Source organism: Crinia signifera, chromosome 5, assembly GCF_055691185.1.
Source record: "Crinia signifera chromosome 5, ASM5569118v1, whole genome shotgun sequence".
NCBI lineage: Eukaryota > Metazoa > Chordata > Amphibia > Anura > Myobatrachidae > Crinia > Crinia signifera.
This window is the reverse complement of record NC_139221.1, coordinates 168,479,956-168,497,072: the sequence shown is the minus strand read 5'-3', so window position 1 is coordinate 168,497,072 and position 17,117 is coordinate 168,479,956. Positions and strand designations below refer to the sequence as shown.

Sequence of the window (17,117 nt, the reverse complement as noted above, 5' to 3'; positions counted from 1 at the left end):
ATTTCCTAATAGCAAAACTGTGGCAATGCATAATGGGACTTGTAGTTTCACAACAGCTGGAGGGCCATAGTTTGGATATGCCTGCACTATACCAAACAGATTGAGCAATAATGCACAATATGCTTTATAATTAGGGGCATTGCGCGCCAAAGGCACGTATTAAAAATTTACACTATAATGCCCATTTCATGTTAAGCCACACACCATAATGTCCATTATGTATTATGCCAAACACCATAATGTCCATTATGTATTATGCCACACACCATAATGCCTATTAAAAATTATGCTACATAAGTGTTGCTTACCTACATGTTCATTGCCAGGGGTTCCATGTTCATTGCCAGGGGTTCCATGCTCGTTGCCATGTGGGATTACATGCTCATTGCCAAGGGGGAATACATGCTCGCGGAAACTGGGGGACAGCAGCCGCCGCCAGGCAGAAATGACAGCCATTGACAGCAGGGCAGAGAGCAGGGGGCTGCCTGGCTGTACTAAGAGCACTGCATGTCCCGGCTAATTGAAATAATACCCCTTTCACACCAGAAAGTGCATGGACTTACCCAGAATATGGTCCCAGGATCATGCAGGGACATTCCTGGACCAGCCCCTTTTACATCAGCCTAGTCCCTGCATTTTCTGGTGTGAGGGGGAGAGAAAACCACCCTTGCCCCCATATATCAGCTATATCTTCAAAACCAACTGATCCATTTACATGTAGGCTTCGAATGATTTTGGTCCCGTGAAACTGGGCTGTTTGGTTCCAGAGAAATCTGTCCTCAAACAACATGAACAGCAATGAAATTACATTTCAGAATTTAAAAAAGAAATAGGTTTACCCGCAATATCGCTAGGACCAATGAACCCATATGGACCAGGTATCAGATTGAAGGCCCAGCGATTTGGGTTAGATTGAGATCAACCTCGAGCTTCTGTGATGCCGGAGGGGGAACTGGCAGCCGTTGGAACCGGGTGGAGGTCAGAATTAGTGGGTCCCATGTTATCCTATGGGGAAAACATTCCAGGTTTGCCTGGCGGTATCTCCGGTTCCCGGGGGGCTACCGATGCGGGGCTGAGCTCGCTAGAAAGCCCTGGCCCTCAGCTACAAAATGGGCCTATTTGGAGAGTGGGCCTGGAGCTGTAGCTCCATCAGGCCTATTGCTAATCCGGCCCTGGTCCCATGAGAAAAAAGGGTCAGCTGGTGTATGCTGAGGATCTTCAAAAATTGCAGACTAGATGGGCCAAGTGGTTCTTATCTGCCGTCAAATTCTATGTTTCTAAACCACAGTGTTCACAGAACATTACTTCTCAGTAAAAACTGTGACTTACAGTAGTGATGGCTATTGGGCCATCTAACCAAGTGTCTATCTTTACTGCATGTAGATGACTGGTACACTTGAATATATTTTTAGCATGTTTATACTTTTCTGGTTGTCATAACATGTAGTCTCCCTTACATGTTACTTATTGCATTTATGTAGTCAGAAACACAATTTTTCTTTCTACATGCTAGTTGCAAAAGGTAATAAGATGAATGTAATTGACTGTAGCTGATTACATAGAGAGTGTTTTCTTTATTCAATTAAATAACAGGAATTTCTTTATTTTTATGTGGTAGCTGACTAGATGGACATGTGCACAAAATACTTGAATTTTGATCTTGGAAGGACACGGGCCCAAATATTTTGTTGTTATTTTATTCATATTTTAAGGAAGCACAGTTAAAAATAAAAATAAATGCCAGCATTCCCATATAAATCCTTCAGATCACCTTGCCAACCCTGCACTTCTTTACTGTTGCCCTGTCTATAAGTGAAGCCTTTATTACCCCTAATGGTCTCTCATTTCACAAGTAATGATTTTTTTTATACCAATGAATAAACAGAACATTAATGTATAAACTGTCATTTTTTTTAAAAATTATTAACATATCCCAGAAGCAAATCTATCATGAGCTGATATTTCCTTTAAATTTAAATTTTAGAATTATTTTGACTATCCAATATAACTGAAATAATTGACTCATGGGCAGAGCTACTGAAATATGTTTATACATGCATTCTTAAAACTAACGTGCCCACTTTCTCCATTGAATCATCTATATGTGTCAACATTTTAGATTCTATGTAGTAGAAGTTTTTCATGGGGAAGTTTTAAGAACGACATGACATGAACATGCCCTTTAGGTTTATCCCTATATCAGAACTTTTGGAACTCTGAAGCCAACATACTGTATAGTACAGGTCGAGTATCCCGTATCTGAATATCCGTTATCTGAAGTATTCCGAAAACCAGACATTCCAGAAAGTGAAAAAATTGTTGTTTTTTTTGCTAAAAACTCACTGGGGACATTTGTAACAGCACCACTGGGGACATGATATGTAACTGGCACTATATATGTGCAAGACAATGATTGCTTGGCATTCAAATTCAGTGCTGAGATAGTACACACATTTTGTTTCACGTTTTGAAACCTTGTTTTTTGAACAAATAAAATATATTTGTGTGTATTTTATGTGGTAATAAAATATATTTGTGTGTATATTATGTGTTTATACAGCATAAATGCAAGATACTTAAAAATACATCATTGAAATATTAAAATATTCCGAAATACGGAATAATCCGTTATCCAAAATTCTCCTGGTCCCGAGCATTTTGGATAAGGGATACTCAACCTGTAAAAGTGACATTGTTGATGAACAACCAATAAGTAATGTACATTTTATATACTCTACTTTCATATAGGAGTCCAGCATCTGTCCGAGCTGAGAGCACACAGTCTACAGGATCATCCTCAAGCAAGCAAGAAGTCAGGCCACCAAGATTGAAAAAGTTGACAAGACAATATAGTTTGTAAGTTTTTTATCTTATTTTTTTTTTTAAATTGTGCTTCATCAATTTTTCATAATAAAAAGATAAACATTGCAAACAATACTAAAATAGTTTGTGAAAAAAAAACAGTGTTATGTCCAATGTTTCAGTTTCATCGTTATATAGTTATAATATTCCCAAAATTTCTTTACTAGACTATACTTAGTCCAAATAATACCAAGGAAATTCAAATTGCATTTAAAAGTTTATTAGCCATTTGAGTGCATCAAAATGTCCACTAAAAATGCCAGCATCTCTCACAGCGTCTATTCTTTTTTTGGGTGCAATATTTAACTAAACTTCAATTAATTGACTTGGCTGTATTGGTATTTATTTAAAAGAATAGTCACTGTAAGGGAAGCTTACATTTTTAGCAAATATTTTGAGGATTTCTCAAAGCAACTTTGGCACTCAAAGGGTTAAATATACAATCGCTAAAAATCCAAAAAGAATAAAATATTTCCCAAATGCATATGCTGACTGTCACACTTGTGTGCTCATCAAACTTCCAAAATGTGTGCTTTGAGTGACATTGTTTAAAGGGAGGAATAATTTATCTACTAGCAATAAACAATGCCCTCTGTCTTTTTGACGCTATGCTAGGTGCATGGAAATGTGCCTCGCATTGCATTCACAAGAAAATGACATGTGATAAATCACTTTTCATACAATCATTCAGAGAAATGCGTTGGTTTCGTATGAAACATGTCCATGTCGCACTAGTGGATCTAGAAATAATCACTTCCTAAAACCTGTAATTTCATTGTTCAGATTCTGTAATCTGTCCTTTAGCAAAATTATTTATACCTGCCACCGGAAGTCAGCCCTCTGCATCTCTCAGCCCAAAATGGCTGTCCCAGAGGGAGTAAAAACCTCCTAATGGGTCTTCCTGTTATGTGGGTGACTAGCAGGTAGGACTTCCAATAGGAAGTCACTGCCAGTCACAGTGAAGCCAGTGCAGTCATCCGGATGGCATCTGGCTTCACTAAGGCTGAGCAAAGTGACAGATTTTACATGGGGGGGTCTGCAGCCAATAGGTAAAAACCACCACTGCTCCTTTTGATTTGTACTAATTCCATTAATTAAAAAACAATCAGAAGTCATTTTTAAAAAATCACAGAGATAATCTCAGTAATTGTAATGGCCCATTTTTTTCAATAGTTTTTTTCCAGTGTTTACACTACAATTACAATCAATAAAGGTGAATCGCTATTAGTGGCAGCTTTTTTTGTTAATTTCCATAAATAATTTACTAACTTCATAGATTTGTTCTTTTTGATACTTAACTTTGAGATATTAAAATGTCAGTTGCCAAATGTGTTTTTTTTTTGTTGTGGTTGGTTTTTGGAGGTTTAGAAAACTGATGGTTTGTGAGTAATTTTGTATATATTGTTATACATTTGGTGATTAGCAGATCTCAAAATACTTTATGGCAATTTGTATCACTATTTTATTTTCTGCCTTTCTGCCTCTATTTTTTACTGGCTTATGTGGCATTGTCCAAGTCCATACTTGCTATTTTTTGTGACATTTCCAAAGTTATATGGCAATTTTTCTAATTACATTGTGTGAAATGAATGAAGAATTATTTTAAAAAATAATAAAAAATCTGCAGTTGCTTTCATCGAATACTAAGTGTTAGCCTACAGCATATCGTTAAAGCATAAAGTCAAGGAGTCCTTGACTTTGAAACAATTGATTAATACAATTGATTGTTCCTGTGCAGTATGACCTCCATGGGATCTAAAGGGGATTACAGATGTGAATTACACCAGACTCATCAATGACACAGATGGGAGGAATCAGGGATCATTGTAGGTGATACATAAAAAATGAATTATTTTGTTTACTCCTTCGGATTCCAATGTAACCTTTACTAGCACCAATCTACAGAGACATTTTTGGAATAACCAGGAAACATGTTTTAGAAGTGCTGTACAAAACAGTATAGCCACTTAACCACCTACAGCAGGGGTGGCCAACCCGCGGCTCTTTTCTCTCTTATGCGCTGCTCAGTGGCTACCTTTGATGTGTGGCTTAGCTGCACCAGCTAGATGGCTCAGCAGTCCCTCCTGCTTGCACAGCGCGATGGGCCACAACCACGTGCATGGACAGAAGTGCTAGGAGGCAGTGTCCCCGGTGCCATTGTAGTGACTGCGGCCGGAGTGTGTTTGCCACTTTGAGCTGACATACTCCTGCTCCGTGTGGTGCCTGCACCGCCTCAGCCCCGTGGTTCGTCTGGCATCCTGAGCCCTCCTGGGCTAATTTAAACATATGCAATGTCTCTCATTCAAACGGATCTCTCTCTCTCCTCTCCCTTCCTCATAAATATAAAAAAATGTTTTATAAATTGCATAAAAGCAAAACAAAGGTTATCAAGCACAAAAAGGGCTTTTTGGTCTATATTGCCAGCTACAGGCTCCTCCTCCTACCTTCATGGAGTGATGCAAAAGGAGTTGATTTACCAAGGTAAAGTGAAGCAGGCGCTGATATGAGGTACCTCCAATTATGTAATATGGAATTATCAGCTGCCAGAAAGTGGTTATAGGCGACCACTAGAGAAAAGCTATACATACAACAGAAATTAAGCAGCGCTGTTTGGTAGATTAATAACAAGAGTATCAAGGGATTGCCTGAAAGTGGTACAGTTATTAAAAAAACAATAATAATGCAATAAGACATATTTAAAAAAATAATAAAAAACATATGATAAGAATCAGTTAGTAACCCTCTCTGGTGTTTGATAAGTTCACTTGTATGGCAGATCCTCTTATGGATGAATAAAACATGTGGCAATTTTATTTTTGGTATAAAGTCTCACCACTTGAAGATGGGGATTATTTCCGGGCTTGGGTCCGTAGTCCTCACTATTCTGTGGTAACACAAATGTTGGAAGTTGAGCCGCTGGAGGAAGTTCAAGGACCGTGTGGAGCTTCCCAATGTGGTGGTGTTCTTTACCAGAATAAACAGAGGCTGTGTGTAGATTGCCAGTAATAGTTAAAGTTGCCAAATGATGGTTCTCTCATGGAGGAGGATGCCAGTTTTCTTTAAACCAGATGAATGGTATTTGTGGGTCCCACCGATGCGGTTCACTGAGTGTATCAGCTTTTTCAAGCATGATCCAACACTGTCCAGAAAAGTAAATCATCTTTTTTTTTTAATATATATTGTTTGGTTCTTTGATTGTGATCAGCACAGAACAGTTGCTTGTGACCTTTTTGCCTGCCTTAAAGACATCTATATAAAAATGGTAGTTTACATAGTTGACACTGCTGCAGGAACAGATAAGTATCAACTTTCTTACATTTTGATAGAAATTAACTTGTAGTGTGCAATTGCATTGCATTTTAATTTTCTATTGTATACTAGGGGTTTAGTCGCAGGGAGGTAGATAAAATGGGTGGGGCCCAGATTGAGAATCTCACTCAGTGCATGTCATGGAAAATGTATGCGCACCTGGAGCAAAAGTCCCAGTGCGAATACATCTGCAAGCGATGTGAGCGAACGTCCGCCCTGGAAGCCCAGGTCACTGATCTAGAGCGGACTGTTCAGCGACTAAGGAATCTTGCCCAGTTGGACGAAGTTTCGGTGGAGGATAGAGACGAAATGACTGAGCTGGAGGAGACTGTTCCCTCTAGCAACCAGCGGAGTGGTACCTCTAGCTCTAACAGGATGACAGACAGGGAGGTGCAAAGTCAGATAGTGGTGGTAGGAGATTCTATCATCAGGAGAACAGATAGGGCAATCTGCTATCGGGACCATGATCGCCGTACATACAGTCTGTTGTCTCCCGGGTGCTCGGGTACGGCACATCGCAGACCGAGTAGACAGATTGTTGGGAGGGGCTGGGAGCAACACGGCGGTCTTGGTACACATCGGTACCAATGACACAGTTAATGGTAGGTTGGATGTCCTTCAGAAATAGTATAGGGAATTAGGTATGAAATTAAAGGCAAGGACATCTAGGGTAATATTCTCTGAATTATTACCAGTGCCACGCACTAGCACAGGGAAGCAGAGGGAGATCAGGGAGGTAAACGTGTGGCTAAAGGACTGGTGTAGTAAGGAGGGATTTGTGTTCATGGAAAACTAGGCGGACTTCTCGGTCAGGCGCTATCTTTTTTTGCCATATGGATTGCACCTGAACAAAGAGGGGGCTGCAGTGCTGGGGGGAAGGATGGTTAGAGGGTTGGAGGAGATTTTAAATGGGGCAATGGGGGGGGGGGAGCTAGATACTATGGAACCCATAGTGAGAATAGTAGGATTGGGGTCAAGAATCAATTTGGGGGAGGAGGAGGGGGGAGAACATAGTTACAGGCAATGTCCAGGATACTAATAAGGGTAATATTGTGGGTAATTCCCAGGGTGCTCCAGGAATATTATGTAATAACAGTAATCTTACCTCATTACAGCTCTTAGGTAGAGATGACCTTAGGGTATGGGAAGGAGTAAACAACATAATAGGTCAGGCAGTGGGCATGGTGGGGAGGGCTGTAGCGAGTCTACTGAGGGGGAGGTGGGTACGAGGAAGTTAGTAAGGAATACAAATAAGTCCAGAGGAGAAATTAAACACAATGTTAGGGACGCAACTAAAAATAAACATAAATTAAAATGCCGACTGGCTAATGCAAGAAGCTTAGCACGTAAAATCGGGGAACTAGAAACTGTGGTCACTAGGGACGATTATGACATAATTGGTATTACAGAAACATGGTGTAACGAGTCGCACAACTGGGCATTAAGCATGGAGGGATATACACTCTACAGAAAAGACAGGGAAAATAGAAAGGGCGGGGGTGTGTGCCTATATGTAAAAAATAACAACATCGTGTGAGAAAGAAATGAGCACAGGTACAGAGGAAGATTACGTAGGAGGCCGTGTGGGCTGAGATAACCGACAATAACAAAAAACCTAATAACAAAATTTTAATAGGGGTATGCTATAGACCGCCAAACATAAACAAAAGGGACGAGTCTCTTCTTTTAAACCAAATCAAACAATCATCAGATCAGGGTCAGGTATTAATTATGGGGGATTTTAATTTACCTGATATTGATTGGAAAAACAAAACATGTAAAACAGTAAGAAGCAGTGGGTTCCTAAACTTTCTTAAAGACCAGTTTATCACAGAAACGGTAGAAGCTCCAACTCGTAATAAGGCACTATTGGATTTGGTATTATCAAATAACATAGATCTAGTTTCAAACACAAAAGTAATTGAACATTAAGTGAACAGTGACCACAATATGGTTTCACTGGAAATCAACTTCAGTAAATGACAGCATAAAGGATTGGCAAAAATACTAAACTTCAGAAAAGCTAACTTCAAATTATTCAGAGAAGCCCTAAAAATAATTTTGTGGGAAACATTTTTCGAGGGGAAAAATGCTGAGGAAATGTGGGATACTCTAAAAAATGTACTCGAATCATTAACTACTGTATCAAATACATTCCTAAAGTAAGTGGGTGCCAGACAGTCGGGATCCCGACAGTCGGGATCCCGACAGTCATTTACCCGACGTCTGGATCCGGACTGTTAAAATACAGATGCACGGGTTCCCGACGGCAACCGGCTATTCTCCCTCATCGGGGTCCATTACCCCCATAGAGGGAGACTAGAATAGGTGGCGAGCGTAGCAAGCCACCGTGCCCGCAGCGTGGCGAGCGCAGTGAGCCCACAAGGGGCTTTGTTGCGCCACGCTGTCTGAGTCCGGCCAGTCGGGATCCCGACATCGGGCTAATGAGTGTCGGGATCCCGACTTTCAGAACCCTGTAACACACCCAAGTACATAAGGATAAATTCAGTTAAAAAAAGCCACCATGGTTGGACAAAAAAGTTAGGTCAGCAATCAACAATAAAGCAAGAGCATTTAAATTCTATAAAGATAACTTAAATGAGGAGGCGTTCACCAAATACAAGGAATCAAACAAAATTTGCAAAGGGGCAATCAAAGTAGCTAAAAGGGATTATGAAGAGTGCATAGCCACTGAAAGTAAAACTAACCCAAGAAGTTTTTCAAGTACATAAATAGTAAACATATAATTAAGGACAACATAGGCCCACTAACCGATATCACTGGAAAAAGTTTTACAGAGGATAAGGGAAAATCAGAACTGTTAAATGAGTTCTTCTCATCACTGTGTACTAAGGGAGAGCAGACTGTGGAACGCAAAAGTACCACAAATGGGATGAAGAAGCCGGACCTCAATATTGATTTCTCTACCGGGAAAATAATATTGAGGCTCAACAAAATCAAAACAAATAAATCACCTGGGCCAGATAGGATTCATCCTAAAGTACTAATGGAATTAAGGGAGGAATTAGTTTCCCCTCAATATTATATCTTTGATAATTCACTATCATCAGGAAAGGTACCAAAAGACTGGACAATAGCAGAGGTAGTGCCATTATTCAAAAAAGGAAAAAAGGAGGATCCCGCTAATTACAGACCTGTTAGTTTAACATCAATAGTGGGTAAACTATTTGAAGGATTTTTAAGAGATGGTATCCAGGAATATTTAGACCTTCATAGTTTACTCAGTAATAACCAGCATGGGTTCTTGAAAAATTGTTCATGCCAAACTAATCTACTTGGTTTCTATGAGGAGGTTAGCAAAAGCCTTGATAATGGAAACGCTGTAGATGTGATTTTCCTAGATTTTGCTAAAGCCTTTGACACCGCACCACACAAGAGGTTGATAAATAAAATGGAGGACCTGGGATTAGGGGCAAATATCTGTAGATGGGTAGCGAACTGGCTATGTAATAGAGAGCAAGGAGTGGTCATGAACAGTGCCATATCAAATATGATACCAGTACTAAGTGGAGTGCCACAGGGTTCGGTTCTAGGGCCCATTTCATTTAACATTTTTATTAATGATATTGGGATGGGGTTACTCAGCAATGTATCCATCTTTGCGGACGATACAAAACTCAAGCAGAGTTATTAAATCATCAGAAGATGTCCCCACGCTTCAAAATGAACTTGACAATCTAGATGAGTGGGCAAAAAAGTGGAAGATGAGGTTCAATGTAGACAAATGCAAGGTCATGCACCTTGGGAGACATAACCAGTGTGTTAGTTATAACCTAAGTGGGGATGAATTGGGTAATTCAGTACTCGAAAAGGATCTCGGAGTCCAAATAGACAACAAACTGGGGTGTAGTGTTCAATGTAATATAGCAACAAAAAAGGCCAAAAAGTTCTAGCATGTATTAAAAGGGGCATGGAAACTAGGGACTCAAAAGTAATTATGCCTCTGTACAAATCATTGGTTAGACCGCACCTCGAATACGGAGTACAATTCTGGGCCCAACACTATAAAAAGGACATCATAGAATTAGAAAAAAAACAAAGAAGAGCAACACAGCTTATTAGGGGAATGGAGAATTTAAGCTACGAGGAAAGATTAAGCAATTTGGGACTATTTACACAAGAGAAGAGACGTTTAAAGGGGGACATGCTCAATATGTATAAATACATTAGGGGCCAATATAAGGAACTGTCAAACACCCTTTTTCTGCTAGAAAGGAAAAAATTTTTTTACAGTCAGAGCAGTCAAACTTTGGAACACTCTTCCTGAGGAAGGTGTGTCGGCAGACACTATAAATACGTTTAAAATAAGGTTGGATAAACATTTATTGGTTAAAAACATCCATTGCCCACTAGCGATGATGCACTCTCCCGCATCATCGCTAGGAAAGTGGTTCATCTGCTCGTTTTACCAGATGAGGCGATGATGGATGGTTTTTCATCCATCATCGCCATGTGTGTATGCCTGCCGGGCTGAAAGATTAACCACTTTCAGCCCGGCAGACCGCCCCGCTGCCCCCCCCGCCCCCTCGCCTGTCATACTCACGGCACCCTGCGCTCTCCCTCTGGCCGCCTGGCTGCTGCTGCTCCCCGTCCAGGTTAAACACCCGGCTGGCCCCGCATCCCTCCCTGCACAACACGGAGCAGACAGCACAGAAGTGCTGTCTGCCCAGCTAAACACACTGACCACCAATGTTTATATATTTCTGCCCACTGCCACCAATGTATTAATTTAAAGGCAGCAAATATTATTATTATTATTAATATTATATATATATGTATATAAATATATATATATTATATTATATGGACAGGTAGCGCCCCAGGCGGGGGGGGGTGCTCCGGCACTACTCGCTCCACTGGGGAAGGGGGTGTGATGCGGGTGCCGCGTTGCTCCACGGGGTATCGCTCCGAGGGATTGAAGGGGCTGCGGGTATGGCTCCATGGGGGGGGAAGCCGGCGGGTGATGCGGTGAGGGCTGCCGCGTCGGAACCCTTGGAATTCAAACCCAGCCCATTTATAATGAAAGATTTTCAGCAAAGTCTTTCGCCTTCTGAAAATCTCTTGCTCTTTGGGGACAATAGCTCAGTGTACGCACTACTTTGGTGAAAGATATAGCTATCAAAGATTTTGGCAAAGTCTTTTGAAATGAAAATCTTCAAGTGTGTATGGGCCTTTAGATTTAGGTGAGTTATTTTGTTTCTGTGCAGGGTAAATACTGGCTGCTTTATTTTTACACTGCAATATAGATCTCACTTTGAAGTAAAACCCCACCCAAATCTAATTCTCTCTGCACATGTAACATCTGCTTCACCTGCAGTGCACATGGTTTTGTCCATCTTAAGAAGGATTTTGTCAGAAAGAGTGAACTAGAATAAGGCCCTATGTAACTACGTAACATAATAATAGTAACAGATTTCTTAGGCCTTTGAGAAATGAGGACCATATTTAGTAGTTTTATGGCTGTTGTAAAATTATTTATTTATGTTTGAATAGTATAAAAATACGTTTGACAGCGGACCAGGTGGTGGCAAAGTGAATCTGACATACATTCACAATGCACTGTCGCATAAAATTATAGTGCTTCCTTGCATTCAGTAAAATGAGTCACAGAAGATTGTTCTAGCGTAGTTGAGTTTTTTGAGGGAATACAGTACAGTACTGCATTCATTTTTGTCACTGTATATTATTAACTTGGTGCCTGGTAACTACTGTATTTTATTATGATTTCTCCTGCTAGCGGCTGCATGCGAGGGGATGTGTTAGCGAACACATCCCATCACATGCTAACAAAGGGGTTTGGGTGCCGCGTAGGGGGGAAGATGCATTCGTGGGGCGGTGTCAAGTTTCTTGCTAGGAGGCGAACATATGCTGTCTAGCGAGCCAACCTGAATTAGGCCCTATATGTATAAGCAACACTTTTACTGTGGGCATTATGTGTATAAGTGGCACCTCTACTATGGGCATCATGTGTAAACTGCACTACTGTTGCAAGCATTATAGGGGTTATTCTGGTTCATTTGGTTCATTTGCTCAGATGCGAATTCGCTTCCTTGCGAGTGAACCAGATCCCACCTTCCGAATGGTGGTGCGCTGGCCCACCATTCACAATGCATGTATGTTTGCATGTATGACCCTCCAGTATCTTTCAATAGTCACCGATCATAAGGGGCTTTACTGCTGCCTGTACTACTGTACTGTGGCCATTATGTGTATAAGTGGTGCTGCTACTGTGGGCTTTATGTGGGTTGGGCAGCAGGAAGGGAGGGTTAGGGGGAGCATGGAGAAGGTTAAAATACTCACCGGATCACTGTCAGTATTCTCCCTATCGGGATGCTGCTGACGGCCCAGGGCGAATTGGCCCTTGCAGGAAACTGGGCCACTTTCCTATCAGCCTGCCCATAACACACCAGAACCATCCACTCTCCTTCTGACTGGGCCGTGGACTGCGCAACCGTGATCTCAGCATTTAGCAGCCACATGCGTGTGCAGACGCACACAGCTCCTTCCACAGTGCTTTGCTGTGTGAGTGGACTCCCATTTAAATAGGCCCACAGCATCTACTGTTCTGCTGTAGACAGGAAAGTTTACTTCCTGCTACAGCAGTCTGCCAGTGATCACCCTAGGCTCTGCACCCTCCCAACGACCCCCCCCCCTCGCTTCTGCAATCCCAAAAACCTTATCCACATAAATACACAACCCACCCCCCCTCTTTCCTGTGCACTATGGAACGCGAGATCCGTCTGCAACAAACTCCCTGCCATCCATGACCTATTCATCTCTAGAGCATTCCACCTCCTTGCTATCACTGAGACCTGGCTCTCCACCTCTGATTCTGTCTCTCCAGCTGCTCTCTCCCACGGTGGCCTCTCTTTCTCTCACACTCCCAGGCCTGACGGTGGCCAAGGTGGCGGCGTGGGTTTTCTCCTCTCAGCCTCATGCACCCACAGTGTCATTCACCCTGAACCCTCTCTCCTTTTCTCCTCCTTTGAGTCTCACTCTATCCGTCTATACTACCCCTACCACCTCCGTGTTGCTGCAATCTACCGCCCCCCTGGCCCTATCTCCCAATTTCTTGACAATTTTGCCGCCTGGCTTCCACACTTCCTCTCCTCTGACCTGCCATCTGTCATTCTTGGTGACTTTAACATCCCCTTGGATAACCCCGCTGATCCTGGCACCTCCAAACTCCTCTCTCTCTGCTCCTCTCTTGACCTATCTCAGTGGACTACCTCTCCCACCCACATCCAAGGACACTCCCTCGATCTCGTCTTCTCTCGCTCTTGTTCCCTTACTGACTACACTATCTCGGCTTTTCCTCTTTCTGACCATCACCTCATCTCCTTCTCCCTCACTGCTTCCCCCTCTCCCACCCCCCCTCCCAAGAGCATTGTCTCACGGCATAACGTCAACACACTTGATCTTGCTGCCTTCTCAAACACGCTGTGTCCTCTTCTCGCCCCAATCGCCCTCATGTCCTGCCCGAACCTCGCCGCCTCCCTCTATAATGACACCCTATCTTCGGCATTGGACTCTGCTTGCCCTCCCTCCTCTATCCCCTTTCGATGCTCCAACCCCCAACCGTGGCACTCGCCTATCACCCGATTCCTTAAAAAGTGCTCTCGCACTGCTGAGCGTTTCTGGAAGAAATCACGCTCCCTTGCGGATTATCTCCATTTCAACTTAATTCTTTCCTCCTTCAGCTCTGCCCTTGCTCTGGCCAAGGAATCCTACTTTAAGTCCCTCATCCTTTCCCAATCATCCAATCCCCGCAGGCTCTTCGCCACCTTCAACGTAGCCGCTGATTTTGCTACCTACTTTTCAACCAAAATCTCCTCTCTCAGGACTGCCATCACTGCTGCCATGACCTCACCCTCTCCCTCCTCCCCTCCTACATCTCCACTCCCCTCCTTCCAACCCCTGTCCTCATTTTACCCCACCACTGCTGCTGAAGTCCACTCTATCCTTCAATCCGCTTCTCCCTCCACCTGCCCGCTCGATCCTATCCCCTCCAATATTATCCGTCATCTCAGTCCGTCAGTCTGCTCTCACCTGGCTCACCTCTTTAATCTTTCTCTATCCTCTGGGATCTTCCCTTCCTCCTTCAAACATGCTCTTGTCTCCCCAATTCTCAAAAAAACAAATCTGGACCCCAACTCTCCATCCAACTACAGGTCCATCTCCCTCCTCCCTTTTGCCTCCAAGCTCCTAGAACGTCTGACCTATAATCGTCTCCTAAGCCACCTTACTGCTAACTCCATTCTAGACCCCCTCCAATCCGGGTTCCGCCCTTTACATTCCACTGAAACTGCCCTGACCAAAGTCACTAATGATCTACTATCGGCTAAATCCAAAGGCCTCTTCTCTATCCTCATCCAGCTTGATCTGTCGGCTGCCTTTGACACTGTTGACCACCCTCTCCTGCTCAACACCCTCTGCTCCTTTGGCATCACTGGCACGGTCTTCTCCTCGCTCACCTCATACCTCTCCGATCGCTCCTTCTCCATCTCCACTCCAAGCTCCTACTACCCCGCAGCCAGTCGGTGTTCCCCAAGGGTCAGTCCTTGGCCCTCTCCTCTTCTCCCTCTACACCACCTCTCTGGGTACCCTCATCAGCTCCTATGGTTTTCATTACCACCTTTATGCTGATGATACCCTAATCTATCTCTCCTCCCCCGACCTATCCCCATCACTCCTGTCCAAGGTCTCCGAATGCCTCACGGCCATCTCGGCCTGGATGACCCAACGCTTCCTGAAACTAAACATGGCTAAAACTGAACTTCTAATCTTCCATCCCCTGAACATCCCCTCTTCTCCCACTATCTCCATAAGCATTGGTGAAACCGAGATCACCTCCACCGACCAAACGTGCTGCCTCGGTGTCATCATTGACTCCTCCATCTCTTCCACCCCCCCACATTCATGCTCTCTCACAGTCTTGCCGCTTTCACCTACGCAACATCTCACGCATCAGACCATTCCTCTCCACTGATGCGACCAAAATTCTCATTCACTCTCTTGTCATCTCCCGCCTTGACTACTGCAACATCCTTCTCTCTGGGCTACCTCTCACTCGCCTCGCACCTCTCCAATCCATTCTTAACACTGCTGCTAGGCTCATCTTCCTCTCCAGCAGCTCTACCTCCGCCTCCCCCCTCTGTCTATCTCTTCACTGGCTCCCCATTCCTTTCCGAGTTCTCTTTAAACTCCTCACCACCACCTACAAGGCTCTCTCCTCCTCCACCGCTCCTTACCTCTCTTTACTGATCTCTATCCACACTCCCTCCCGTCCTCTTCGCTCCATCGCTGACCGCCGACTGACCTCTCACCTAATCACCTCCTCCCACTCCCATGTCCAAGACTTCTCTCGCGCTGCCCCCCTTCACTGGAACAACCTCCCGCCACCCATCAGGCTTTCTGATTCCCTTACCTCCTTCAAGCGCTCCCTCAAAACCCACTTTTTTCGACTAGCCTATCCCTCCTCCTAACCTCTTTTGATCCTCCTATCCTGCCTCCGTTCCTACTTATCCTATTGTTTTTCGTTCGTCCACCCACCTATTTTTAGTATGTTAACTCTTATGAGTAGGGTACTCCTTCCTCACGTACTCACCCTACCTCTTTACCTCACCTGTGCTCCTGTCCTGTTCTTCCCTTCCTCTACTTCATCTTCAGTCTCCTCGACAATTTTGACACCTACTTCTGAACTTATGCTGATTTTAGTTCTACCAGCTATACCCCTATTTATACTGTATTCTTCAACACACCCTGTACGTTACCTTGTAATTTTTTTTTTGTTTGCTATGTACGGCGCTGCGGACACTTTGCGGCACCTTATAAATAAACGTACTACTACTACTACTACTATTCATAGGCCCCACCCCCTTCTTCGAGGGGGCTTAGCCAAAGGTGTCCTAGCAGTTTGTAACTGTCCCAATAATACAGATTTTTCTTCCTTAAGCTGAAGGGGACCGGTCACAAGTAGGGGTGAGTGGGTTTGGATTTCCGAAATCCAAATAATGCCGGACACCCCAGATCCGTGTACGGACCAAGCACTGTTTGGTGATTCCCGCCAGGCTTGGGTCTCAGGACGTGCCAAAATGTCATCATCCTGCCATCGAGATCCAGACTTGATATACAGTAAGTCTGATATAGGTCTGTGGGATGGTGACCTGGTGTATATGAGTCCAGTCCTGTGCTGCCTAGTGTGCTGTGCTGCCTAGTTCTGTGTTGCCATAAGTCCATTGGTGCTTCTATATAGGTCCAGTCCAGTGATATTGCTGCATTAGTTCAGTCCAGTGGTACTGTATTAGATATATAATAAAAGTAGTTTGTGCAAGGCCCAAATAAAATATTGCATCTTTTTCCTGACAATATATTACATGATTGTAAGTTAACAAGAATGGCCCTCCTAGCTCTATATCTTACTAGTACTACCCAGTTTGTTTTATCACTGTTTTTCCAATTGTAATGCATAATGGTATACTCTGCGCTATATAAGAATCTGTAAATAACAAAACACCCAAATCGAACTCTCTCTGCACATGTTACATCAGCCCCACCTGCAGTGCACATGGTTTTGTCCATTAGAGAGTGATTGTGCCTTTCCGAGTGAATCAGAATAACCCCCTAAGTACAATGGCCAAAATTCAGTGATCTGAATTCAACAGATTGACCACCCTTTTTGGGCTGCCAATAGCAACTCCTGCATGCCCCTGTGATTGTGTCCATGGGGGTTCGGATCTCTAGGATCCGAACCCGCTCATCTCTAGCCTAGACATCTCAAACCGTGGACACACTTGGACTCTACTTCGGGATTTGTGATATCTGAATGCACAGTTAGTTTATGTGCTTTAACAAGCTTTATTTTTTACATTTTTATAGAGGGGGTAGGGCTTCCATCTCTATGAGGAGCTGGACCACCAGTCATG

At 43.3% G+C, this 17,117-nt stretch overlaps 1 protein-coding gene across 2 annotated transcripts in view; it reads left to right on the top strand.

The window, feature by feature from the left end:
* The window catches only part of LOC146080710 (band 4.1-like protein 4B), a 189,813-nt gene that overhangs the window by 73,926 nt on the left and 98,770 nt on the right, over positions 1 to 17,117 (top strand). For both annotated transcript variants that reach the window (XM_083188268.1, XM_083188267.1), the window contains one exon: positions 2,749 to 2,856. In XM_083188268.1, coding sequence (XP_083044394.1) covers positions 2,749 to 2,856 — 108 coding nt within the window. The remainder of the gene's footprint in view (positions 1 to 2,748; positions 2,857 to 17,117) is intronic.